The sequence below is a fragment of the Xiphophorus couchianus genome, chromosome 5 (genome assembly GCF_001444195.1).
Source record: "Xiphophorus couchianus chromosome 5, X_couchianus-1.0, whole genome shotgun sequence".
Lineage (NCBI taxonomy): Eukaryota > Metazoa > Chordata > Actinopteri > Cyprinodontiformes > Poeciliidae > Xiphophorus > Xiphophorus couchianus.
Window position 1 is genome coordinate 38,806,016 of NC_040232.1, and position 17,380 is coordinate 38,823,395.

The following is a 17,380-nucleotide window of genomic DNA, read 5'->3' on the forward strand; positions in this document are numbered from 1 at the left end:
TTCGGTTTACATGTCTAAAACATTTGTGTCCTTGTGTACATTTCTTTGTTTTTTTGTCTCTCCAGGGGAGTACTGGATAGACCCCAACCAGGGCTGCCACAGAGACGCCTTCAAAGCTTTCTGTAACTTTACTGCACAGGGAGAAACGTGTCTGTACCCAGACAAAAAGTTCCAGTCGGTTAGTTTATACAGCTTGGAGTAAGAGATCACTAAATCTTCTTTTGTTTTGACAGCAGTACAAGATAACTTCATGTTCTTTTGTTTCCATCAGGTGAAATTAGCAGTATGGAAAGGGGAAAAACCTAACACCTGGTACAGTAAATTCAGGAAAGGAAAACAGGTACAATGTGATAAATAAATCTGCATCAGTTTCATTCTGACTTTATGGGGAGATTTATGTGATTTGAAAGATAATTTTATGACTCTTGCAACAGAGATCCATTTCTGGTGATCAATAGAAAATGATCTAAACGTCTGTCCATGTCATAACAAACGAGTCTGTCCACTGAGTTTACATACAACGTGTTCTTGTATGCTTTCGACTTTTGTGCCCACAAGTTAATTTTCCAGGCTTTTTAAATGTTCAGTGATCAAAAGCACCATCGATGGTAATGGAGCTGAGGTGACGCTCTTTTCCACAACAACAGAGAGAAAAGTTGTCTGCACAGATTGGTTTGTTTCCATGGAGAAAATTGGTTGAGTGAATAGATAGGAAGTCTGCACTGATTGGTACGCTCTCTGCAGGCCTGGGGATGCTTTTAAAGAAAGTGTTGGTTTAGTTAGAGCCACAAATGACCAGAATAACAGCTTCAATTATTTTACCTAAGAAAACAAAACACGGGCTGTCAGTTTCATTTTGACAGGCAACAGTATAATCAGGAAGTTTGAGGGTTGAAGACAGAGATTTGTTCATGGAGACAAAATGAGGCTGCTGTGAGGTACAGAGAAATTAACTGGCTCTGCCGAAAGTTTGAATACAAGATGGAATTTGTGCTTCTATGTTTGTCAAAATTAACACATACACACACGCCCGCACAGATATACTATATATATATACATATATATATATATATATATATATATATATATATACATACAGTATATATATGATGTGATGATGTGCACAGAGCTACTCTTTGTTTCCATTGTGTCTTCACTGTATTTGACCATGAAATGATTCTTTTAGCTTGAACGTGTCGTTCTGTGGCTTTTTTCCAGTTCTCCTACACAGGGTCAGATGGTGTCTCGATACACATCGTTCAGCTGACCTTCCTGAAGCTTCTCAGTGCCACAGCCAAGCAGACGTTCACCTATCACTGCCTCAACTCTGCTGCCTGGCTACACGCGGCCAGCTACAGTCATGAACATGCACTGCGCTTCAGAGGCAGCAACGGGGAGGAGCTGACTCACGAGAATGCACATTACATCAGTCCGCTATACGACGGCTGCCAAGTAAGTGTTGCAGACGCCTGACATTAAAGCAAATGTGCAGAAATGTGCTTAACGTTTTTGTTGTTTGATATTGTGCAGGTACGCTCAGGACAGGAGAGGACGGTTTTGGAAATTGAGGCACCGACATCCCAGACTCTCCCCATCATCGACATAGCTGTGTCCGATTTCGGCAATGGGAACCAGAAATTTGGTTTCCAAGTTGGCCCGGTTTGCTTCAATGGTTAACAATCTCAGGAAGGCACAAGAATGGGATTAATTTAATAGAAAAGAGCCTTGGACACTTTTTACATGCAGGGAGAACAAAACTTTCAAGATCACATATTTAATTTGTACAGTAAACAATGTTTCATGGCTCAAACTAGCACTCTTGCTCAAATGTTCATTCAGTTTGTATGTTACTGGTTCATTGTTGTTGTATGCTACAATGCCTCACTGTGGATTCACATCCTGTTATAAAGAGAAGGACACCTTTGTTGATGTCCTCACGGTTTTTGTTTTCTTTTTTTCTTCAACATGTTTTCTCTGCTTCTGTTTCAGTAATGACTTTAAAAAACAAATGGTTTTTGTCACACACATGTATCTCCAGTCACCTGTAAGGGAATTAGTGTGGAGGAATTAATATTCTTAAACCTGACAGATGCAGACCATCCAGCATAATCCAATGAAATAACTGAAACTTTCAGCATTCACAAATAGGTTCATATTAGTTTATTGTGTTCATCGCAAATATCTGATTGAGAAATCATAAAGAAGAAGCTGACTTTTAATTAGTGACACACAGAGAATAATTCTGGTTACTGGAATCGGGTTTGATGATAATTCTTAGTGTTCCTAAGCACTACCAGGAAGGAGGAACATCTTTCATTTGTGTGGATACTGTAACTGAGGAAAAACACTCATTGTTACAGTTTGATGTTTAAAGTCAAAGGACAAACAGTGATATTTAAGCTATTCAAAAGGAAAATAGTTGCTGTTAATTTAGGCTGCAGTAGAGTAAGACAGAGGCAGAATGATGAACATTTAGCAACAAACCTGATCTTTTTTACTCTTTACTGCCTGCAACCACTGAAAGTCCGAATCCAACAAAGAAAATAGACTTTAGCCTACATTCAAATTCTCTTAACACTGCTACAGATATTCTCTACTCTACTTTCTTAGTGATGAAAAACAGAGATGTTTTAACAATTTTTCCAAGAAGGACATCAATAAGAGTTAATGTGTTTTATATAAAATGTATTTCAATACAATTCAAATCTCATATTTGTGACTGTGTACAGTTTCAGATATTTTTTGTTGTCATCAAACCTCAATTTTTTGTTTTCTTTTGTTCTTTGTTTTGTTGTAGTTGCGTGGTTGTGATCATGAGTTAAACACATTGCATTGATGAGCCACAACATTAAAACCACTTTCATAATGAATAATACAAACATTGATTCATAATTAGTCAATGTTTTATCTTTGAGAATATCTTCTATCTTAAACCATCCATGTTAATCCTCTTTGATGTCAAACACCATGTCTGGTATGTCCTGATCAAGGATGTTTTCATTATAAGAATTGAAGTCTGAACTAAAAGTGAACTAAATTCAACTTCAGGTCCATGTTGTTAGTTCATCACAGGTCAGCAGTGTTAGCTACTAAATAACAGACTAGTCATTCATTTTCTTAAATTTACAAGTATATGTAAAACAGTTTAGATGTTTTTTCACCTTTTATAATAATTACTGTGAAAGAGACTACAAAATATAACTTCCTGTTTATCTGTGTGATGTCACCTGCTCTGTTCCTTAAGAAATCCTTAGATCACAGTCTATATGAGGAAAATAATAGTAAATTTCACGACCAAAAAAATGCTAAGTTTATTGATGTTACAAAACACGTCCTACAACTCACTCAATCATAGTAACAATATAGAAAAATGAAAGCCCAAGTTATTCCAGTCAACACCATTCATAAACTAAGTCACAGGAGACCCTGACATAAATCTTTTGTGAGTTTATTTAAGACTGTAACTTCAGGTGTTGAGTAAGATATATCTATAGAAATAAAGGATGTATTTTCAAATCATTATAATAGCTTCCTACAGCTAACTAACCTCATATTGCTGCAGCAGCTATGGAAAAAAATGTCTGTCACTGTCAAAAGAATATGATCAGAATGTCTTGGACATACAGGGTCTATAAAAACCACTCGTTACCTTGGATGTTTTACCCTTTGTATTAGTTTAACTAATTAATCATAAGCAACAAAATTAGCTTTTTGTGTTGAAAATGTTTAACAACCCCTCACTCCATGTATAACATCAAAGTGGGAACCGATTTCAATGTATGATAAATATATTCACCTCTTTCAAATTAGTATTTAATGAAAGCATCTTCGGCTGCAATCGCAGTCAGTGCTGATAGATCTCAGTCAGGCTTCCACATCTGGATTCTGCAATTTTACTCTGTTCCTTCTTGCTAATCTCTTCAAGCTGTGTCAGGTTGTGTGGGGATTGGTTGTGAACACCCTTTTTTCCAGTCCTGGCACAAACTCTCTATTGGATTGAGGTCTAGGCTTTGACTTGGCCACTGCAGAACATCCGCTGTGTCTTCCAACCATTTCTGTGGAGCTATATTTTATTGTTTTCATTTTACCTTGTACCTTTAAAAGCCTTCAAGGGCCTGCTGCCAAGAAGCCTCCCCACCAACAGGATTTCACAGTGGGGATACAGGGTGTGTAGTGATTTGCAGTGTTTTGTGTCTGCCAAACATATAATCTTGTCAGATGGCCAAAAAGCTGCATTTGGTTTCTTCTGACCAAAGAACTTTCTTCCACTTGATCATGGAGTCTCACGTGCCTTTTGGAAAGCTCTTGTCAAGCTTTTATATTGAGTTTTCGTCAGCAGTGGCTTTCTCATATCTGCTCTGCCATAAACGTTTGAAAGGTGAAGAAGATAGGCAACAGTGCAAAGTCTCTCCCATCTCAGCTGCTAAAGCTCTTAGCTCTTTCAGTGTAGTCATAGTGACCCGGTGACTGCTCTCACTAGTCTAGTTTTTGCACATTCAGTCAGCTTGTGAGGATGGCCTGATCTGGTCTCAGATTTAATGTGTAAAATATTCCTTCCAATTCTTGAGGATGGATTTAGCTGAACGCCAGGGGCGGTTTGGTATCTTAGAGAATTTGTTTCCTCTGATTTGCTTGGAATGCGCTTTTGTCTTCATGCTGTCATGGCAACCAGAAATACCAATTAACAGGTGAATGGACCTTCTAGACACAGGTGCCTTTCTACTACAATCCCTGTACTCAGGTGATCTCCACTCCACTCATTGTGAAACTACTAGCACCAACTGGCTGGACCACTGTTGAATTAGGTCAGTCGATTTAAAAGAGTTGAGTATTCATTTATTTTATGTTACATATTATTAGTTGTTTTCACTTTGACATTAAAGGATATTTTTGTATCTTAGTCAAAAAAAGACTAGTTTTGTTGATTAATTTAAAAAAATACACACAATAGTAATGGTAAAACATTTGAAACTCACTATTAACAAATGTCATTACCTTAAATCACTCAGATATTTGGGCAAAAAAAATATCTTGATTGGGACATCCCTGGCAAGGACTCAGCACAACACAAATTTCCTACATTCATTCCCTGAAAAGCTGGACCTCTGTTAAAAAAAAGACCTACAAATTATTAAGGCGGTGCTTTTAAAGTTGTGGCTGATCCACGGATTTTGGAGTGTAATATATAATGGTGTTATTATATAGGTCCCCCTGGAATACAGTTATATATATATATATATCGTTGTGACGAAACACTGATGTTTGTCAATACCCAACATTGTTCTTAGTATATTTGTTTGGAAAGTGATTGTGTTTTAATAAAGGTACATAATGTACATTTAAATTATTAAAATCACATTTTTATCAAATTTGACCAAAAAGCAAGCGATAACTTTTAAACAAATTGAGGAATCTGTTGCTCTTTGATATCCTGGGGAAAAAAGGTTTTATTCATGTTTATATTCTGGTGTTGTTCTGTGATGGACTGGTGACTGTCCAGGGTGACCCTGACCCTCACCGGTTGACCTCTGGAGATGGGCACCAGAACCCTTCCCGGCACCAGCAGGGATAAGCGTGTAAGATAATGACTGGATGGATAAATTTGTTTTTTAATTCCTTTTTTTCTTTTAGCAAAATCTCAGACATATGGCTATGTGATTGTGTATTATCTGTCTTGTATAGTTTAATTGCTATTGTTTTACATCAGACTTAATCATTTTTCAAGTTAGAAATCAGATTCACTGCCCCTTTGACAAGTAAATTCAATGCGACTAATCTTATTGTCATGTCATCCATACTTTAGTGCTAACAGTAGCCTCTAACCTGTTTACCTGCTCTATAAAATGAACATTTTATCACAGTTGTAAATATTCTTTGACCAAATCTGGTTCAGAACACAAGACCAGGGAGACGTGCTATGCAGTTTGGGGTGTCACCTGCAGTAGGTAAAACAAAAACGATATTTTCACTTTCTTCAGTGTTCATACTTGGAGCAATTCTAATTGCATTTTTTACCACTCTTTACATCAGTGCTGATAGGCTTCATTTTGATTGGACGATTTGCTGGTTTTTGAAGCATAATGCATTTTTCTTGGTCAAAGCCCTCTCCCTTAACTGCAATGTAACTTTTATTTTACTGTGCAGAGGTACTGTACATTGGTATTTCAGCAGTTTCAACTTTGACAGTTCTGGGGTTGGTCTTTCAAGTTCTGTCCAATTTCTTCTCATTTTAGAGCAATGACTCAGTTCAGATGGCCTCAGCCCAACTACACATCAAAAGGAGATTTAGAGTGGATAAAGCAGGACAACAATTAACCTGTGGGATGGTCTTCTCAAAAGCTGATATTCAAAAGCTCAGTCTGTCTGAAGAAATCAATCAATTCATCTGGACTCTATGAATTTAGCTGTGAAGAGTTGCAAACATCCAGAATGATGTTAGAAGCTTTTTGATGGTTACAAAAAGCATGTGGTCAAGATGCATTTAGTCAAATGTTTGGGAAAGATAATGCTTTAATATTTATAGAAATGTATAACAAAAAGTTTTCTTATTTATTGAAAAGAATGATCCTGGTTAGTTATAGATGGAGTCCTCTTCCGTCTTTTTAAAAATTCCCTGTGTTGTGCCTTCTTTTATTATTTTGCCATTGTCTGTACTTTAATATATTCTGTTATTAGTCACCATGACCGATAACACAACAAATGAAACAAGACACTGGCCTTCTCTAATCACAACAATGTCTTCAATTCCCCAGATGAACTCCTTCTACTTTGCATTAAAAGCCATTTATCTTTTCCCTGAATTTAATCTGAGATGATTGCCTCTGATAATTTATAGGAAAAAGAGGGAGCAGTTAGAGCAGCAGCTGAGAAGAATAAGCCAACACCCACACCCACACACACACACACACACACACACACACACACACTGCAGATGTAGGTGTGTGGAGCCTGGACTGACACGATGAATTGAATCAGTATATGCTTTCATCAAATATGACATTCTATTTTCTGTAATTGCCACAGCATGCATAACATAAAAAATGTTTTGCTCACACGTGACTGTTGATGTTTCAATCATCAGAGAATGGACTGATTGGAGACAAGACTTTAAACTGAGTTCAGAAGGTGAGATTTGTTGCTAAAAATCCAGATGTGAACAAATGAAGCACTAAAAAGTAAGACTACTTTTGTTTGTTTTGGAGCAAGATGAGGGAATGGTGACCTCTGGATGACCTCGACTCATTTTTAATATCTCAGAAACCAAAGCAGCACAGACAGAGCACTAAGAGCTCATTCTTCTATCTTCTGTTATTTTTCACATGGATGGAGTGTTGGCTTCATTCAACTGAAAATGTTCCACCATTAACAGAAGTTATTGCCTTTGAACCAAAGCATATGTAGAATAAACTATTTAGTCCATCACTTGATCTGGATGGCATTAAGTTGGCCACTGATAATAAAGTAAAACCCTCTTTTATTTTTGATCAGGATATGAAATTTAAATCCTGTTAGATTTGTATAAATTCTTTTTTTTCTTCATAATGGTGGATACTAGAATTTCTAAAAGTAGAATTTGATGCGGATTTTTTTAGTTACCTCAACTTTACCCTTTAACTAAATCAATAAAAAAATATCTCAACTAAGTATCATGTCTGAGCTGGACTCGTGGTGCAGCTGAACCAGATGTTTCCTGTCTGTAAAATCTGAAGGACGACTCTTCTATGTATCCCCCCTGTGGTCAGTGATACAACCAATGGCTGACTTCTAACCAGCCCTGCTTCCAAAAGGAACCACAACTCTCACTGCCCCAGGGAACAGGGTAGGACTGAGATCTAAGTGCTAATGCACAAACGCTGAACCCAGGTTTGAACCCAGGCCCGGCCTTCACCACGTCATCACAACAATTCTTAGAATTTGATTATGCCGTTAACCGGCATGCATTTAGCGTAGCACTGAGAAATAGTTTGTGTGATGATTCTGTCCACACATCAGGTATGTTTGAAGGCTGTTAGTGTTAGAAGTCGCTGCTTGTCACCAGCAAATGACTGAGGACAGATGATACGACTGAGTTTAAGTTTTCACAGGAATTTCAAAGACTGGGTCAGGAATCAGGATATCTTAAATCATCTGCACTGACTTACCATGGCAGTATCGGGGTCAACACATCAGTGTCTTTGAAAAAGCATTTTGTCTTTATGTTAGAGTTGCAAGTTTCACAACATTTTCCACAAATTTAACAGTTTACAATAGTAGTTGTATTGTCCTCTTGTTGTTCCTTTGGTAGGATAATGACAGGTGAATGTCACTTCTGACAATCACTTCAATATCAGAACATTGTTCACAATAGTCACCTCTGTACAGCTCACAGTCTGTGTTAATGACATAGTGGGTCAGATAGTGCAACATATAAAACAAAAAGAATACTGGCTTGTCCCGATGTACTACATCCATTACCTTCAGTGTTTCAATTATTTCATTCTGAACTTCAAAGACTTCATCTGGGGGGAAATATCTTCCTGAAAGGTGGATTGTTGTAAAGAAAAACCTTGTAAACTATGACGTCTCTATAAAAAGTCCAGATTCTGAGCCACAAACCTTCAGGTAATAGTCAAGTTCATAATGTTGTGGCATTCGTCCAACAGTTGAAGATTGAATTGGAAAATTTTCAAAAGTACATGGTTGGCTCAAGATTAACATCCACACTGTCAAAATCGTCTGTGTCATTTTGAATTTCTTTTCTTCTGCTGAAGAGGATTCTTCTGATGATGAATCTTCAGAGATTTCTTCAAAATTTGTCACAATTTCCTCACTGTTTCAGCTTGGAGTCACATCCAGGTCCATTATGTTTTTGGGAAGACTGGTAAAGACATTTTTTTGTAATATCTGTGTTGGCAAAGAGTTAAGTGTGGTTGTAAATGTAACAAGCAAATCTGTGAGCAAGCAAACACATCCAGGTCCATTTGGTCATGAGGAACATTGACACTTTCAAAAGCAACAAAGTTTTCTGATGCTTTTACTGTCAAATCCGTAGTTGTGGTTTTGATGGTAACTTTCTCATCCTTAGAGGAATCTTCCATGTCTTTTGGTCTTCAGGGTTCAATGTCAAAAGCAAAGTTTTTTCATCTCTTGTCCTCAGAGCTCTCTACAAGGACATTGTTGCCTCTTGTGATATATCCTAACAACTTTTCAACTCCCTTCGTAACAAGAAATCCAAGGTCCCATCACAGGCAAAAATCCTCTTAACTTGGTGTTCAGTTAAAATGGTTTGTAAAGTCAGTTTGAAGTCGTCTCTCTGGAATCGATCTACCTCCAACCAAGTTGAAAAGCAAACTGAGAATTCTTGTATCTCTCTGAACATTTATGACATCACTGACATCACACAGAGGTTCTCATGGATACGATGATGTCAAACAACCTGTGTCAGGGTTTTGTTTGTTTTAGTTGCTATGAAAACACAAGGAGTTATGACTGGCGTAAGATTATTGTCAATTAAAAATGCATGCGTAGACATCTAAATTAGTAAATGTTAGTCAACAAATGTGCAGAAATGTAAGTTTTGTATTTGTCTTGTTTTCCAACTCATACATGCATGTAAAAATGGGATATTGTACATATGAGGATACTCATGAACAAATTTATGTTGTTATGGACAATCCATGAAGAGCACAGAGATCCAATAACAGAACACCACTCTGGTTTAGATCAGGGTGGCCGATCCTCCCAACCACACCCCTCCAGGTCTCACTGTCATTGCCCACGCGAGCGTTGAAATCTCAAAGCAGCATAAGGAAGTCCCCAGGAGGGCCACTCAACAGCACCTCTTCAACAATTGGAAAAAAGGTGGGTAATCTAACCTGCTGTTTGTCAGGTAAGTACAAGCAGCAAATGACTGAGGACAGATGGTACCACTGAGGTCCACTTTTTACAGGAATTTCAAAGATTGGGTCAGGAATTGAAGGATATCTTAAATCGTCTGGACTGACTGACCATGGGAGTATTAGGGTCAACACATCGGTGTCACTGAAAAAGCATTTTCTCTTTATGTTGGAGTAGTGTGGTTGTAAAGGTAACTCACTCAAACTGTGAGCAAGCAAACACATCCAGGTCCATTTGGTCATGAGGAACATTGACACTTTCAAAAGCAACAAAGTTTTCTGATGCCTTTACTGTCAAATCCGTAGTTGTGGTTTTGATGGTAACTTTCTCATCCTTAGAGGAATCTTCCATGTCCTTTTGGTCTTCAGGGATCAAAGTAGTTTGATCTCTCGTCCTCAGAGCTCTCTACAAAAATGTCATTGCCTCTTGTGATATATCCTAACAACTTTTCAACTCCCTTCGTAACAAGAAATCCAAGGTCCCATCACAGGCAAAAATCCTCTTAACTTGGTGTTCAGTTAAAATGGTTTGTAAAGTCAGTTTGAAGTCGTCTCTCTGGAATCGATCTACCTCCAACCAAGTTGAAAAGCAAACAAAGTACCATGCTAAGAGGCAGAGTGTTGACAATGTTTTATGTTGCTTGGTTCAGTTAATGAGATCTAATGAAAACTAGCAATGTTTGTTTTTCTGCAACAGCAATATGACTAACTTTAAACACTTATAATCAGAGGCTGAAAACAGCTTTTACTTTTATTTTGTACCTTTCAATGAAAGTAAAATATATGTAATATACTATAGAAGAAACAAAAAATGTAATTTGCATTATTAAAAAACATATAAAACACTCCATTAGTTAAACATTTAAAGCTGTGAGTCAAATTTTCACTAATCACAAATGTGTCAGAAATTACAGCAAACTTCTACAATACACAAGAAAAAGAAAAGAGAAATGTTTTAAATATTTCAAATTGTCAAAAAGAAGGTTTTCTGTGAGCAAAGCAATACTAGACAAGATGTGAAGTTTTCACCTGATGAAGGTTACCATAACTCACAAACTGAGACACAAACTGAGTCACAGCTCTTAGTTTGCAGCACAGATAAAATGAAACTCATCATGATCAGACTTGATGAACCAGAGATGGTCTCCTTCTTTCTCCATGTTTTGATGGTAACTTTCTCATCATTAGAGGAATCTTCCATGTCTTTTGGTCTTCAGGGTTCAATGTCAAAAGCAAAGTTTTTTCATCTCTCGTCCTCAGAGCTCTCTACAAGGACATTGTTGCCTCTTGTGCTATATCCTAACAACTTTTCAACTCCCTTCGTAACAAGAAATCCAAGGTCCCATCACAGGCAAAAATCCTCTTAACTTGGTGTTCAGTTAAAATGGTTTGTAAAGTCAGTTTGAAGTCGTCTCTCTGGAATCGATCTACCTCCAACCAAGTTGAAAAGCAAACTGAGAATTCTTGTATCTCTCTGAACATTTATGACATCACTGACATCACACAGAGGTTCTCATGGATACGATGATGTCAAACAACCTGTGTCAGGGTTTTGTTTGTTTTAGTTGCTATGAAAACACAAGGAGTTATGACTGGCGTAAGATTATTGTCAATTAAAAATGCATGCGTAGACATCTAAATTAGTAAATGTTAGTCAACAAATGTGCAGAAATGTAAGTTTTGTATTTGTCTTGTTTTCCAACTCATACATGCATGTAAAAATGGGATATTGTACATATGAGGATACTCATGAACAAATTTATGTTGTTATGGACAATCCATGAAGAGCACAGAGATCCAATAACAGAACACCACTCTGGTTTAGATCAGGGTGGCCGATCCTCCCAACCACACCCCTCCAGGTCTCACTGTCATTGCCCACGCAAGCGTTGAAATGTCAAAGCAGCATAAGGAAGTCCCCAGGAGGGCCACTCAACAGCACCTCTTCAACAATTGGAAAAAAGGTGGGTAATCTAACCTGCTGTTTGTCAGGTAAGTACAAGCAGCAAATGACTGAGGACACATGGTACCACTGAGGTCCACTTTTTACAGGAATTTCAAAGATTGGGTCAGGAATTGAAGGATATCTTAAATCGTTTGGACTGACTGACCATGGGAGTATCAGGGTCAACACATCGGTGTCACTGAAAAAGCATTTTCTCTTTATGTTGGAGTAGTGTGGTTGTAAAGGTAACTCACTCAAACTGTGAGCAAGCAAACACATCTAGGTCCATTTGGTCATGAGGAACATTGACACTTTCAAAAGCAACAAAGTCTTCTGATGCCTTTACTGTCAAATCCGTAGTTGTGGTTTTGATGGTAACTTTCTCATCATTAGAGGAATCTTCCATGTACTTTTGGTCTTCAAGGTTCAATGTCAAAAGCAAAGTATTTTCATCTCTCGTCCTCAGAGCTCTCTACAAGGACATTGTTGCCTCTTGTGATATATCCTAACAAATTTTCAACTCCCTTCGTAACAAGAAATCCAAGGTCCCATCACAGGCAAAAATCCTCTTGACTTGGTGTTCAGTTAAAATGGTTTGTAAAGTCAGTTTGAAGTCGTCTCTCTGGAATCGATCTACCTCCAACCAAGTTGAAAAGCAAACTGAGAATTCTTGTATCTCTCTGAACATTTATGACATCACTGACATCACACAGAGGTTCTCATGGATACGATGATGTCAAACAACCTGTGTCAGGGTTTTTGTTTGTTTTAGTTGCTATGAAAACACAAGGAGTTATGACTGGCGTAAGATTATTGTCAATTAAAAATGCATGCGTAGACATCTAAATTAGTAAATGTTAGTCAACAAATGTGCAGAAATTTAAGTTTTGTATTTGTCTTGTTTTCCAACTCATACATGCATGTAAAAATGGGATATTGTACATATGAGGATACTCATGAACAAATTTATATTGTTATGGACAATCCATGAAGAGCACAGAGATCCAATAACAGAACACCACTCTGGTTTAGATCAGGGTGGCCGATCTTCCCAACCACACCCCTCCAGGTCTCACTGTCATTGCCCACGCGAGCGTTGAAATCTCAAAGCAGCATAAGGAAGTCCCCAGGAGGGCCACTCAACAGCACCTCTTCAACAATTGGAAAAAAGGTGGGTAATCTAACCTGCTGTTTGTCAGGTAAGTACAAGCAGCAAATGACTGAGGACAGATGGTACCACTGAGGTCCACTTTTTACAGGAATTTCAAAGATTGGGTCAGGAATTGAAGGATATCTTAAATCGTTTGGACTGACTGACCATGGGAGTATCAGGGTCAACACATCGGTGTCACTGAAAAAGCATTTTCTCTTTATGTTGGAGTAGTGTGGTTGTAAAGGTAACTCACTCAAACTGTGAGCAAGCAAACACATCCAGGTCCATTTGGTCATGAGGAACATTGACACTTTCAAAAGCAACAAAGTTTTCTGATGCCTTTACTGTCAAATCTGTAGTTGTGGTTTTGATGGTAACTTTCTCATCCTTAGAGGAATCTTCCATGTCCTTTTGGTCTTCAGGGTTCAATGTCAAAAGCAGAGAAGTTTGATCTCTCGTCGTCAGAGCTCTCTACAAAAATGTCATTGCCTTTTGTGATATATCCTAACAAATTTTCAACTCCCTTCGTAACAAGAAATCCAAGGTCCCATCACAGGCAAAAATCCTCTTGACTTGGTGTTCAGTTAAAATGGTTTGTAAAGTCAGTTTGAAGTCGTCTCTCTGGGATCGATCTACCTCCAACCAAGTTGAAAAGCAAAGCAAAGTACCATGCTAAGAGGCAGAGTGTTGACAATGTTTTATGTTGCTTGGTTCAGTTAATGAGATCTAATGAAAACTAGCAATGTTTGTTTTTCTGCAACAGCAATATGACTAACTTTAAACACTTATAATCAGAGGCTGAAAACAGCTTTTACTTTTATTTTTTACCTTTCAATGAAAGTAAAATATATGTAATATACTATAGAAGAAACAAAAAATGTAATTTGCATTATTAAAAAACATATAAAACACTCCATTAGTTAAAGATTTAAAGCTGTGAGTCAAATTTACATTAATCACAAATGTGTCAGAAATTACAGCAAACTTCTACAATACACAAGAAAAAGAAAAGAGAAATGTTTTAAATATTTCAAATTGTCAAAAAGAAGGTTTTCTGTGAGCAAAGCAATACTAGACAAGATGTGAAGTTTTCACCTGATGAAGGTTACCATAACTCACAAACTGAGACACAAACTGAGTCACAGCTCTTAGTTTGCAGCACAGATAAAATGAAACTCATCATGATCAGACTTGATGAACCAGAGATGGTCTCCTTCTTTCTCCATGTTTTGATGGTAACTTTCTCATCATTAGAGGAATCTTCCATGTCTTTTGGTCTTCAGGGTTCAATGTCAAAAGCAAAGTTTTTTCATCTCTTGTCCTCAGAGCTCTCTACAAGGACATTGTTGCCTCTTGTGATATATCCTAACAACTTTTCAACTCCCTTCGTAACAAGAAATCCAAGGTCCCATCACAGGCAAAAATCCTCTTAACTTGGTGTTCAGTTAAAATGGTTTGTAAAGTCAGTTTGAAGTCGTCTCTCTGGGATCGATCTACCTCCAACCAAGTTGAAAAGCAAACTGAGAATTCTTGTATCTCTCTGAACATTTATGACATCACTGACATCACACAGAGGTTCTCATGGATACGATGATGTCAAACAACCTGTGTCAGGGTTTTGTTTGTTTTAGTTGCTATGAAAACACAAGGAGTTATGACTGGCGTAAGATTATTGTCAATTAAAAATGCATGCGTAGACATCTAAATTAGTAAATGTTAGTCAACAAATGTGCAGAAATGTAAGTTTTGTATTTGTCTTGTTTTCCAACTCATACATGCATGTAAAAATGGGATATTGTACATATGAGGATACTCATGAACAAATTTATGTTGTTATGGACAATCCATGAAGAGCACAGAGATCCAATAACAGAACACCACTCTGGTTTAGATCAGGGTGGCCGATCCTCCCAACCACACCCCTCCAGGTCTCACTGTCATTGCCCACGCGAGCGTTGAAATCTCAAAGCAGCATAAGGAAGTCCCCAGGAGGGCCACTCAACAGCACCTCTTCAACAATTGGAAAAAAGGTGGGTAATCTAACCTGCTGTTTGTCAGGTAAGTACAAGCAGCAAATGACTGAGGACAGATGGTACCACTGAGGTCCACTTTTTACAGGAATTTCAAAGATTGGGTCAGGAATTGAAGGATATCTTAAATCGTCTGGACTGACTGACCATGGGAGTATTAGGGTCAACACATCGGTGTCACTGAAAAAGCATTTTCTCTTTATGTTGGAGTAGTGTGGTTGTAAAGGTAACTCACTCAAACTGTGAGCAAGCAAACACATCCAGGTCCATTTGGTCATGAGGAACATTGACACTTTCAAAAGCAACAAAGTTTTCTGATGCCTTTACTGTCAAATCCGTAGTTGTGGTTTTGATGGTAACTTTCTCATCCTTAGAGGAATCTTCCATGTCCTTTTGGTCTTCAGGGATCAAAGTAGTTTGATCTCTCGTCCTCAGAGCTCTCTACAAAAATGTCATTGCCTCTTGTGATATATCCTAACAACTTTTCAACTCCCTTCGTAACAAGAAATCCAAGGTCCCATCACAGGCAAAAATCCTCTTAACTTGGTGTTCAGTTAAAATGGTTTGTAAAGTCAGTTTGAAGTCGTCTCTCTGGAATCGATCTACCTCCAACCAAGTTGAAAAGCAAACAAAGTACCATGCTAAGAGGCAGAGTGTTGACAATGTTTTATGTTGCTTGGTTCAGTTAATGAGATCTAATGAAAACTAGCAATGTTTGTTTTTCTGCAACAGCAATATGACTAACTTTAAACACTTATAATCAGAGGCTGAAAACAGCTTTTACTTTTATTTTGTACCTTTCAATGAAAGTAAAATATATGTAATATACTATAGAAGAAACAAAAAATGTAATTTGCATTATTAAAAAACATATAAAACACTCCATTAGTTAAACATTTAAAGCTGTGAGTCAAATTTTCACTAATCACAAATGTGTCAGAAATTACAGCAAACTTCTACAATACACAAGAAAAAGAAAAGAGAAATGTTTTAAATATTTCAAATTGTCAAAAAGAAGGTTTTCTGTGAGCAAAGCAATACTAGACAAGATGTGAAGTTTTCACCTGATGAAGGTTACCATAACTCACAAACTGAGACACAAACTGAGTCACAGCTCTTAGTTTGCAGCACAGATAAAATGAAACTCATCATGATCAGACTTGATGAACCAGAGATGGTCTCCTTCTTTCTCCATGTTTTGATGGTAACTTTCTCATCATTAGAGGAATCTTCCATGTCTTTTGGTCTTCAGGGTTCAATGTCAAAAGCAAAGTTTTTTCATCTCTCGTCCTCAGAGCTCTCTACAAGGACATTGTTGCCTCTTGTGCTATATCCTAACAACTTTTCAACTCCCTTCGTAACAAGAAATCCAAGGTCCCATCACAGGCAAAAATCCTCTTAACTTGGTGTTCAGTTAAAATGGTTTGTAAAGTCAGTTTGAAGTCGTCTCTCTGGAATCGATCTACCTCCAACCAAGTTGAAAAGCAAACTGAGAATTCTTGTATCTCTCTGAACATTTATGACATCACTGACATCACACAGAGGTTCTCATGGATACGATGATGTCAAACAACCTGTGTCAGGGTTTTGTTTGTTTTAGTTGCTATGAAAACACAAGGAGTTATGACTGGCGTAAGATTATTGTCAATTAAAAATGCATGCGTAGACATCTAAATTAGTAAATGTTAGTCAACAAATGTGCAGAAATGTAAGTTTTGTATTTGTCTTGTTTTCCAACTCATACATGCATGTAAAAATGGGATATTGTACATATGAGGATACTCATGAACAAATTTATGTTGTTATGGACAATCCATGAAGAGCACAGAGATCCAATAACAGAACACCACTCTGGTTTAGATCAGGGTGGCCGATCCTCCCAACCACACCCCTCCAGGTCTCACTGTCATTGCCCACGCAAGCGTTGAAATGTCAAAGCAGCATAAGGAAGTCCCCAGGAGGGCCACTCAACAGCACCTCTTCAACAATTGGAAAAAAGGTGGGTAATCTAACCTGCTGTTTGTCAGGTAAGTACAAGCAGCAAATGACTGAGGACACATGGTACCACTGAGGTCCACTTTTTACAGGAATTTCAAAGATTGGGTCAGGAATTGAAGGATATCTTAAATCGTTTGGACTGACTGACCATGGGAGTATCAGGGTCAACACATCGGTGTCACTGAAAAAGCATTTTCTCTTTATGTTGGAGTAGTGTGGTTGTAAAGGTAACTCACTCAAACTGTGAGCAAGCAAACACATCTAGGTCCATTTGGTCATGAGGAACATTGACACTTTCAAAAGCAACAAAGTCTTCTGATGCCTTTACTGTCAAATCCGTAGTTGTGGTTTTGATGGTAACTTTCTCATCATTAGAGGA

The 17,380-nt window shown here is 37.7% G+C and overlaps 1 protein-coding gene across 1 annotated transcript in view; it reads left to right on the forward strand.

Moving 5' to 3' along the window:
- LOC114143896 (collagen alpha-1(XI) chain-like) overlaps positions 1-7,235 on the forward strand; it is a 66,189-nt gene extending 58,954 nt beyond the window's left edge. Inside the window, exons 63-66 of the mRNA XM_028016285.1 lie at positions 66-178; positions 272-340; positions 1,219-1,452; positions 1,531-7,235. Of these exons, the coding sequence (XP_027872086.1) occupies positions 66-178; positions 272-340; positions 1,219-1,452; positions 1,531-1,677 (563 nt within the window). The 3' untranslated portion in view covers positions 1,678-7,235. The remainder of the gene's footprint in view (positions 1-65; positions 179-271; positions 341-1,218; positions 1,453-1,530) is intronic.
- Positions 7,236-17,380: the final 10,145 nt, after the last annotated feature.